This window comes from Kryptolebias marmoratus, linkage group LG11 (assembly GCF_001649575.2).
Source record: "Kryptolebias marmoratus isolate JLee-2015 linkage group LG11, ASM164957v2, whole genome shotgun sequence".
NCBI lineage: Eukaryota > Metazoa > Chordata > Actinopteri > Cyprinodontiformes > Rivulidae > Kryptolebias > Kryptolebias marmoratus.
The window spans coordinates 27,910,263-27,921,438 of NC_051440.1; the positions used below are offsets into that span (position 1 = coordinate 27,910,263).

General features: G+C 40.7%; 1 protein-coding gene across 2 annotated transcripts in view; it reads left to right on the forward strand.

Annotated features, from left to right (window-relative positions):
• znf423 (zinc finger protein 423) overlaps positions 1-11,176 on the forward strand; it is a gene marked incomplete at its 3' end in the record, with an annotated part of 88,719 nt that overhangs the window by 39,590 nt on the left and 37,953 nt on the right. For both annotated transcript variants that reach the window (XM_025002288.2, XM_025002289.2), the window contains 1 exon segment: positions 5,178-5,387. In XM_025002288.2, coding sequence (XP_024858056.1) covers positions 5,178-5,387 — 210 coding nt within the window.

Below are 11,176 nucleotides of genomic sequence, written 5' to 3' on the forward strand. Positions count from 1 at the left end.
GTCAGGTGTGAATGGGGACTTGGTGTCAGGTGTGAATGGGGACTTAGTGTCAGGTGTAAATGGGGACTTGGTGTCAGGCTTGAATGGGGCCTGGGTGTTATATTTGAACGGGGCCTTGGTGTCAGGTGTGAATAAGGACTTAGGGTTAGACTTGGAAGGGGTCACCTGAAAGAAAAAAAAACTCAAAGTGCCAACCAGTGTCACTGTAGCTGATCAGGAGGTCTGTTTGTGAAAAGGAACCACAGCAGACACTTTGGACATTCTGTAATCCTTAGAGCCCCCTGACTTTTCTCTGAGTTCCATAAAAGCACCTGTAGTTATAGTGTCCCTGTGCACACTGAGGTAGGTGTGCAGCAGGGTTCTGTACCGAGCTCTGTCCTGACTCTGATTCATGTATTCAGCTCTCTGTGTGGTGACCGGAAGGATGAAGACCAAATGAAGGGATGAATGGATTAAAAACAGAGAAAAGAAGGGAGAGTTTGGTACACAGGAGGGTAAGATGGAGAGCTTTCATCGGTCTCTTCCCTCTGTTGCCATGACAGCAGGTTGTGTTGGCATGCGATGGTGCTGGCGCTGCCCTCACCTCTGGCATCAGGGCTTGTGATGCTTTGCAACACAAAATGTAGAAAAATAAGAGAAATTTACCAGTTCACATATTTTATTGCTTTATTTTTACAAAGATGACTTCATTAATTTCACAGAGGTTGTTGCAGGTAAATAATCACGTTAGTTTTTTAAATTACAGAAATAGTAGTTTTAATTACTGTTCTGTCAAACAGTACATCTCTCTATTTACATCTGTGTGTCTTTGTGTGTGTGCACACAATAATGTGTGTGTGCATGCACACTTAGTCCCTCGGTGTGTATCTAAGCATGCACGAGTGTGCATGTGTTTTTGTCAGTCGGGGCTTCTTTCTCTCCCTGGCCAGACGGTGCTCTCACCACTGGACAGATGGCCAACACCCTCCCTCTCAGCTTCTTCAAGCCTTCATCCATCCTTCTTCACTGCCCTCCCCTCCTCCTCCTCACCTCACTCCCTCATTCCCCACCTCCCAGAATCCCTCCCTCCCAACTTACTACTACTCAAATAAAATCAGACTGAAACCGAGCTTCAGTGTTTCACTACATTCTGCCTCATTTGTATTATCTTGAACATGCAAGTTTAGTTTTTCTTATTTAGTATTTTGATTTAGAAATATGGAAAACTATAGGACCACTTTGTGAGTCATCATGTGCCTGGTTTCGTTTAAGAAAGATCCTTTGTGGAAGTGTCTATGCATTGATAAAAATACCAGTATCTGTTTCAATATTGTGTGTGTACCAATACTAATACTCCAAAGTGTACCGATACCAATTTACTATATTTCAAATCATCAAGGCAGGGTGCAAATTTGGCTCTGCAAAACCTGTCAAAACGAGACAAAATCTAGCTCTTTGAACACACGCATTTTGATAAAACATCTAAAAAAGAAAAACCAACGTGACACAAGAGTTCTAAAAGTTTGCAAACAACAAGAGGAATTGGCTACAGTCTTGTCACTGAGCAGAAGAGGGAATATTTGAGCATTAATCGCTCACCACTGGGCGCTTTTGGAAACGAGTACAGCTGTCCGGTTTCATCTGAGAAGTTAACGCTAAAAGACCAAGTAATTGTAAAAGGTGTAATGGCATTTCTTAATACCACCCAAAAAATCTAAATGTGTCACTTTACCAGGTTTTTCAGGACAGTCCTCAAATAAGTTTTGGTTTTCAGATCTGTGCACAATTTTAAGTATTTTCCATTCAAACAGAGCGAGTCTCTGCAGGAGTCTGTGTGCACGGGTCTTATTGTATTCATGCCAGAACTGTGTTATTTCATTTGAAGTCTCATATTAAGTAATGAAAAAACATTTACCTCAAGGTGTGCGAGCACTGCTGGTCAGGAATCACCTTCCTGGGAAGTTAGGGGTTAAAAACTCTGTTTTAATGTAGTTTGATCAAAATCACTTCATGTTTTTTGATTCATAGCCCAGTTTGAGAAATTTTAAAACTTAAAAAAAAATTGAATCTTTCATTTTATCAGTCAGACCAAAACATAAAGACATGATTCACTCATTTTTATCAGCTATATTTTGGTCCAAAAACAGCAGAAGAAGAATCTGGCCATCAACTCACAGGCACCCCCACCAGCCAGAAGCAGGTTACTGCATGTGGTTTTATATTAAATCAACATGATTGAATATGTAATAAATACACATGAAATACTTTAAAATAAAAACTTTGCTGTCAGTTGCTGATTTTAAAGCTGGATGTGAAGACTGCCCTGAACTTACAGCTGCGACACATCATTTGCTCAGGATGGCCTAAAGTGAAGAAGTTCCTTCCAGAGGAAGTCAAACCCTGCTTCCTTGTGTGTCATGAATTGGCTACAGAGACACCACTCATATTCAGAGGAAAACATCACATAGTTCTCAAGTGTGGGAGAAAAAGTTGTGCACCTGGCTCATGGAGGACAGCAGGGCGTGGTTCACATTAAACAACACTGAAGAGAGTTTTACTGGTGACCATTTGATCTACACAGTTCTGTCCTCATGCACCATCTGTCAGACGTTACAAAACCACTAGTGTTTCACCTGCACCATTACAACTTGTCAAGTTTCCAGAGGTTCCAGTTCAACACATTGCTGTCGACATTGTGGGTCTGTTTGAACATGAAGCTTAATACTGCGGTTTCCCATCGCTTGGAATGGATTTCAAGTATACTTAGAATGTAACACAAATGTCCCAAGTGTACCAAAAATGCTGCCAGAATGGTCCCTGATAGGGTATTAAAAGTTGCAGAATCTAGTATTTTAATAGCAGAAAAGCATTTCAACAATCATGCTCTTCAGGAGTTTTTAGGGCCTTGTCCACGGACTCAGTTCTTGACCGTGGCTCCTTGGCTCCCTTCTTCTTTTATATACCGTGCTGCCAAGCATGGTATATAAAACCTTTGAAACTTGCAAAAAAAATTGAGTTGGGGGGTATTTGGTTACATAAGAAAATGATGTAAATTTTCCCCATGTTAGTCTCCATAAGGGATGCTGCCATCCATCCTAACAGTTGTGTTTCTGTGAACTGTCCCCTTTGACTTTTTAAGATTGAGCTGATGTTTCATCCATAGTTTATCGTTTAAAACTTTGTGAATTTTTTTGTTTTGTCTGTAACATACTGTATATGTCAGGATTTGGGTTTCTTTGGGTTTGCTTTTGTATCGGGTTTATTGTTTCATGTTTCTATAGTTCTGTTTTATTTGTTGTTTAGTTTTACATGATAAAAGTCTTTGTATAGTTTTTGTTTTTTGTGTCCTTTGTGTTCTTGCCATCATTCAGCAGGCCTATCAGTCTGCCTCAACCACCCACACCTGTCCCTTGTTTGTAACCAGTCACCTGTATTCATTTAGCAACCACCATCTGCCTTTAAAAACAGTCATTTTCCACACTTACTCACTGGGTCATTATCACTCTTATGTGCTGTCTGGTTATCCTTGTGTCTCGTCCCATCGTGTTCTTGTAATTCAGGATTTCTGTAAGTTTTTGTTATATAGTTTTAGTTGCTGCCACATTAGCTTTTTATTTTCTGTTTCTTTAAAATAAATCTTTCTTTAGTTATTTCCAAACATGATGATATTTGTTTTCATCACAACAGAAATTTATCAGGAGCTGCCACTGCTTTATAGTACACAATAAATATAAAACAAATTAATATTTACTTTATTTTACTGTTGTGTTTTTTTTCTTTATTTCTCATCATGCCTCTCTTTTAGTGCTCATATTGGTACTTAATTTTGGCAAGTACTCAAATGTAAGTACTTGTACTCAGTTTGAAAAAAAAACAACTTATTGGTGCATCCCTAGTGTCTGAGGATACTTAGCTAAAAACAAACAGAATTTAACCAAACTTCCTACAATTTACCACAATCATTTTTTTTGTTTGTTTATGCAAAACAAAGTCACTTGTTTTATTTAGTCACACTGACGTAATGAAACCAAAAATCTACCTGATAGGAAATGATCATTAGAAGAATGACTGCAGGGTCTGTCATCAAGATTGTGTCTGTATATTTTATTTTAAGACCAGGGCTGGACCATGGGACCATACTACAGGGCTGTGAGTCCCCAGCAGGCCTCAGACTAGACCTCCAAAACTTGTACTTTCTCCAAAATTTGTTGAGTCCTTAAAGCCGGACCCCTCACTGTTGGATGGAGTCAGTCAGGGACATGCAGGTGCACTTTGGGGATATTTCCAGGTCCAGACCAGAGCCTGATTCAGGTGTACCACAAAAATGTGGTCCACTCTGCACAGGAGCCCCCAGGAGAGAGAAGGGAGAGAGGCGGCTGTGAAACAGACCATATCAGAAACCTCAGTCCAGCTTCTACTTCATTTTATCCCCCTCAGGTCTCTATCAGGACCCCTGCAGAACCAGTCCGAGAACTTCCCTGAGCCATTGAGCTGGTTCTGGATAGTTGTTTTTTAATTATGTAATGTACACCCGAGGGTTAGGATTTGTAGAGGTTATTACTGAGCAGGAGGCATCTATTTAAAATGTTTTAGGGGAAAATTTCTCACCTTTACCCAGAATCACAGAACATCACGGTAAACTAAAAAAAGGCTAGAAGAGGGAGAAGCAGATCAGATAACTGATATGAGAGTGCATAAAATGCATAGGTTTTATAAAAAAACATGTTTTGTATTATAAAGAACCACTTTATTGTAAAACCCTCTACTTTCGTTCTCCTCATTGTCAGCCCTTTTGGATCTTTGGCGTTTATAATGTGATAATAAGGTGTAAAAATGGAGACACAATGGAGCGGAGAGGATTGGGCCACCTCAGCCCTCCGCTGGTCTCCTCTCACACTGTTAGCAGGACACACACATTCACACACATGTCAAAGCCTAAGGTGATAATCCCAACACTGTATAATTACCAATGATGGGTGGATTACCTTATCTTTGGATGAATATATCTGATGAAACACACCATATATACAGCTAATATCTTTTACATTTAATCAATAAGAAGTCAGTAAATGTCACTGGTATCTTTATTTTTGATGCAAAGCTGTGTTTCAGAGAAGAAGACCTGCAGTACTGCTTGATATTATTGTCTTGTGGGCTTCAGTTGATAATATAAAATACATTCTTGTGTATTTTTTTAGAAGTCCCTGCACCTGAGAGAGAGGCAGTGCCTAAAGATGACCAGGGAGCATGTGCTGAGGATGGAGAGCAAGATGATGGAGATGAACATGATGACAGAGATCATGATGATGACCTGGATGACGAGTCCATCTTCACCTGTGACAACTGTCAGCAGGATTTTGACTGTCTGGCTGAGCTTACTGAACACAGAACCAACCACTGCCCAGCTGGTATGTTTTTTATTCTGTTGTTGTATTTCCTTCTGTTTATACAGCCAAAGGTACTGAACAGTTCAGTGTCCCTTCAGATGTTGTGAATGGCAGAGTAGTTCTTATACATCTTAATGAAGTTCTTATCATTCAGTCGATCTGTGAACAAAAACTAAAAAGGAAGATCTGCTTTGAATTAGACACTCAAATGGCATCATGTTGAATCACCAGCCTTACAGTTTCCTGGGTGACACAGACCCTCCCCTGTTTTTGAATACCTACGGCTATTGCAATCAGTGATACTCGTACGTTCCAGTGGGACACACACAAAGCTGTTATTAGACCGGCTGTAATTAATGAAGTGGCTGAAAGGAACCTGACAGAGGCATCTGGTTCCTACAGATTAATCCAAACATTCCCTTAATAAGCTTTACACACTTTCTTTGCTTTTTTCTTGCTACTGTGAGGGAGTCTTGAGTTGTTGTGTGTGAGTGTGTGTTTACGTTAATATGGGGATGAAGAGGCAGAAAGCTTTTGTTTGAATGGGTAAAGACAGTGTTTTCAGACATTCTGGAACATCAGAAGCCTTCCTGCCTCCCTTTCACCTGCTGGCTCGACATCCGATTCCAGCAGAGCTTCAACATATTTACCAACAAAAAACTAAGGGAAGTGTTTGGAAATTCATTTTTGATTTTCCTTTGACATTTTTAAGAGTGGGTGGCACAGTGGAATAGTGGTTAGAGCTGTTGCCTCCCAGCAAGAATCGCTTCCCGGCCTGGGGCCTTTCTGGGTGGAGTTTGCATGTTCTCCCTGTGCTCACGTGGGTTTACTCCGGGTACTCTGGTTTCCTCCCACAGACCAAAAACAAGCATGTTAGGTTAATTGATGACTCTAAAATTGTCCCTAGGTGTGAGTGAGAGTGTGAATGGTTGTTTGTCCCGTTTGTCTCTATGTGGCCCTGCGATGGACTTGCGACCTGTCCAGGGTGTCCCCCGCCTCTCACACAGTGACTGCTGGGGATAGGCACCAGCTCCCCGTGACCTGGAATAGAGAAGCGGGTAAAGAAAATGGATGGATGGATTTTTAAGAGTGAGGCTCAAAAGAAAACCCTACACGATGATGTGATAAATGTCAGGTACTAACCTCTAACCCCATTAAGGTCCAAAGGATGCTGGCCTAGCCCTACCCATTGTGATCATGGAGTGTGATATACATCTGGAAGGATGGAAACCCCCTCAAATCACAACCTGTCACTTTGATTTGAGATGTAATATGGGGTCAAAGAACTACCTCAGAGTACTTATGGTTTTTATGTTTAAAGCTTCCTGTGTTTATTCACTGAACCTCTCAATGGCAGTTTCCACAACTTCAGGAAGAAACGAGCAGTTTATCAATTCTTGGTTCAAAGTTTTACTCAATCAAAAAATAGATAATTAAAGATTTATCATTTACTTGATAAACTATCTTTATGAGTAATGATTTCAAATGCTGGCATTTTGGCATTAAACTAGAATAGGTGTGCATGAACAATACAGAACCCATAATAAATGACATGAATAAACTGGGTAACAGTAGTTAACCCTCATCCTAAGATAACAGGCTGTTAAATGGGCAAAATGCTTGTTGACCCAGTGGTCCACCAGTGAAGATTGGTCCTGAATTTCCTCTTTCGCTGTCAGTTAGTCTTGTGGACAGTCTCAGTGTCAGATCACACCATCGGTCTGTTTGAGACAAAGTGGACTTAGTGGAAGATGACCGAGTAGGATACCAAATAATACAAATCAAGACTGAAATTCGCCAAAATTCACATTGAGAGCCACAAAGCGTCTGGGAGAATTTCCTTTGGGCAGATGAGACATAACTGGAATGCTTTGGCAACAAGTCCCATCAGCTTTGTGTTCACAGACCCAAAAAAGGAACATGAAGTATGTTCTGGTCCCACTTTGCTGCATCTGACATAGTGTCTTAAATCTGTTCAGAGTCCAATGAAATCTCAAGACTATCAAGGCTTTCTGGAGTCAGATGTGTTGTTCAGTGTCAGAAAGCTTGGTTTTAGTCGCAGGTCATGGACCCTCCAACAGGATAACGAGCCAAAACACACAGCTAAAAACACCAAGAACGGCTCAGAACCAAATATTGGACTATTCTGAGCACTGATCTAAATCCTGTTGAACATCTGTGGAAGGAGCTGAAACATCTGGAGAAGGAACCCTTCAAACTTGAGACAGCTGGAGAAGTTTGCTCACACCTGCTTCGACCAGCTGGGGTCGAGGCAGATGGTGACGGAAACTATTCAGTTACTTAGTCAAGCATTACCCGTAAGGCTGACAGAACAATCCGAACGTCTGCGACCTTTGAGAATCACTGCTGTAGACCTTTTTCACATAAACTGGATTCAGTTAAATGACAGACTCACCTCAGCTGTAGGCTTTGGACAGTCAAAAATAATAACCGGGTTGTGTTTTTAACTTTAATAACAATTTTACAGTGGTTCATGTGAACGCTATTTTATAACCTTAACACCACCATCAGTTTTGTTTACATGCTTTTAACATAGAATTTAGTGCTTATTTCAGTCTTGCAATTTTAAAAAAGTGAGGAAACAGTTTTTTGTGCCAAATCTGGAGAGAATCTTTTTTCCTGATTGACTGAAGATAAACCAAACTGTGACTCTGAAACTCATGATGTTGGCTCGGATGTATTTAGAACTAAAATAACTTATTTTATTGACTTTTGACACAGAACAGCATTCAGTCTCAAACAAGCTGATCTTTAAAATCCTCCTAGCCTTTGAGGAAAACTTTGTTTCCTTTTGTTTCTTTAAAGATTCAGAAAAAACAATTTTTCGCCTTTTAAACACCACAACACATGAAACACTCATTTACACGCAGTCAAAGCTTGGAGCTGTTTCTGCAGGATGGAAAATCAGCCACAGCAGAATGTTTCTACTAGAGAAAAATAAACATGTAAATTCAGTTTTTATTTGTTTGTTTTAAAAGCTGACATTGTGGAAATAGACAATAAATAATTCTGACACCAGAAGAAGAAAAGAGGGTGTCTTGTGTGGCAAATAAAGGAAAGCTTCAGTCTGTACAGTTTGATGCCTCTGTAAATGTCTGTAGATGGTTTTATTGTTAGATTGATCAGAGATCTGTTGTTAGACTTGTGTTTCTGTGCTGGGAAAGAGCTGGTTTCTGTAGTGTTAACTATACAGTTGGAGTAAATGTGTCCCAGGTTAGCAGCTAGCTGCTGCTGCTGTAACACTGAATGGGTCCCAGGTGCGAGAGTGAAGCACCAAGTAATTCAGTGCCACTCCAGCAGAAGGCCTGTAAAGAGGCTCCATTAATTTGAGTGGAAATTGGACAAACACACACAGAGACAAATGGTGGTGCAGATCAGTGACACATAAACGTGAGCACAGCCACTCAAACACGCTCAAACCCACAGAGCTCACACATCTGGTTCATGTAATCCCACATTAATGTGCATGAGCCTCAGCTCAGCTGGCTGTGTGTTGTTATTCTGCAGCTTTAATCCAGCGTGTGACTAAAGTGTCTTAACATAATAAGGATATGTGTGACACGACAGTCACCTCATGTTGTTATATCTAATTAGACATAAACATCTGTCTTACAGTGTTAATCAGGAAGAAAACTTAATTTGGTGTTAATTTCTTTATCAGGGACTTAATAGCACAAGTCTTATAGTATTTTTATTTTATTGTTTCTTGTGCTACCTTATTCTCTAAATTAATCATGAGGGTAAACTACAACCCAAGGCCCTAAAAGGACCTTGGACAATCTTTGTCCAGCACTAAATGTCCTCAAATAAAAAGCAAAACATCTTAAATTAAATGAGTGACAACCAACATTTTAAATTTGAATCTTAAGAGGACAAAATGAACATCTTTGATGACTAAATCTAAACCTCAGGGACTATAATTAGTCTCCACATTATTAAGCTCATTAGTTTCACTGGGAGACCCAGAATATATGAGATATGAAAACAAACAAATAAAAAAAGGAAAACAGAAAGAAAACCTAAATACTTTGTCACACATATGTCTGTTTGATAAACTAAAAGCATTTGTGTGAAAATAGTCATTTTAACCACACCTGGGAAGTTTTTTTTTTATCCATGACAATCCTAAAGTTATTCCAAATAAAGGAAATAAATGAGGGTATAAAATAGAAAATAATAACCTACTATCTACTTAGTAGACATGGGAGCTTCACTGAAAACCTGATAAAATATAAAAAATTCTGCCTGATTTTAAACCCTGACTGCTGTAGCAAAAAATAAATAAAACTCTGAAAGTTGAGCTGCCAGAAATTAAGTAAAAACTTTCAAAAGCAGTTAGCCATCACTGTCGTTCGCTACAACAGTGAATGAAGTCTTTATCACTTGCTGCCTTGAAAGGTGGGAGATCATGTAATTGCCCGAATGTGTTGTTTTGTCTCTCTGCGAGGAGAATATCTGATTATCCTGTGGCTGGGATCTCATTTCAGTGGAATGTTTGAATCCTCAGTTTTATTAAGTCAAAATGGCCTCTTTCTAAAGGTTACAAATCTGTGCTGTAAACTCCTCGTGGTATCATCTGAGTTCAGCTCTTGATGGGGTGAACGTCAGACTGGGTGCAATTCGTGTTGCATGTTAGCTCCTTTTTAGACCTTTGGGCCTGGATTGTGTGCTCAGGATATGTGAGAGAGTGTGAGTCAGGGGAGTGTTGATGGGTCTCAGTAGGAGTCAGAATGTGGAGCAGAGGCTCCCCGAGGAGAGGAGGAGCAGAGAAAACCCTCCTGCAGATCAAATGAAGAACGTTCTCTGACCCTGCTTTGCCACATGAACACATCCCGTAAGGAAAACCCAAAAACTGTCAGAGTATCTGAGCACTTCCAGCACTCCAAGGTTGGGTCAATTTGAGGCATTTGAAGATTAAAACAGCTTTAAAGGTTCTGTGTTTATGTAGCTGCTGGCCGTTTTCTTGTCTATATCTGTTGCCAAGTACACACACAGACACGCACACACACAATATGTTAACAGTGTCAACACTCAAGGTGTGAATGAGAAGTGTGAGAGAGCAAGAGATTGTTAAAGATGCCAGTAGAAACCACTGGAGAGCAAAGAAGAGAAGAAGAGGTAAGGACCCAGTAAAGAAGGGAGCTGTCAGTCCAGGTGTGTGTGTGTGTGTGTGTGTGTGTGTGTGTGTGTGTAAACTGGCACTGTCAGTGACGAACAGCAAGTCATTAACTGGACTCTTACATGGTAAGGTGGTGTGGACAGAGAGTGATGTATTCTGTGCAGGGAGAGTCTGATTTTGTCCAAAAGAATTTTGTGAGGTCTGTATTAATCTCCCCCCCTCCCCCCCTACCAGAGGAAGCAGGAGACAAAGAAAGAGAGGAAGGAAAGCCTGAAGATGTGCAGAGAGGACGATTGTCTCTGTTTGGAAGGGGACCTTTGGGTGACTGGTTCTGCCTCCTTTGGGACGTTCCCCCTCTGCTAAACTTTCACCGTCTGTCACAACCTGCCGAAAACACCCGACACACACACACACACACGCACACACACACACACACACACGCACACCTTGCTGTGTCTGTCGTCAAGATAGCAGCTGAGCCCTGAGAGGCCACGACTCTTATTAAAACCACAGATCACTTTCTTTCAGAGAGGCAGAGGTAGGAGGGGTGTAATCTGAAACAGAATCACACGGCGCCTCGTGCACGCTTCCTCTACATTAACTGGTTCTACAGAGTCACACAGCGCCTCGTGCACGCTGCCTCTACATTAACTGGTTCTACAGAGTCACA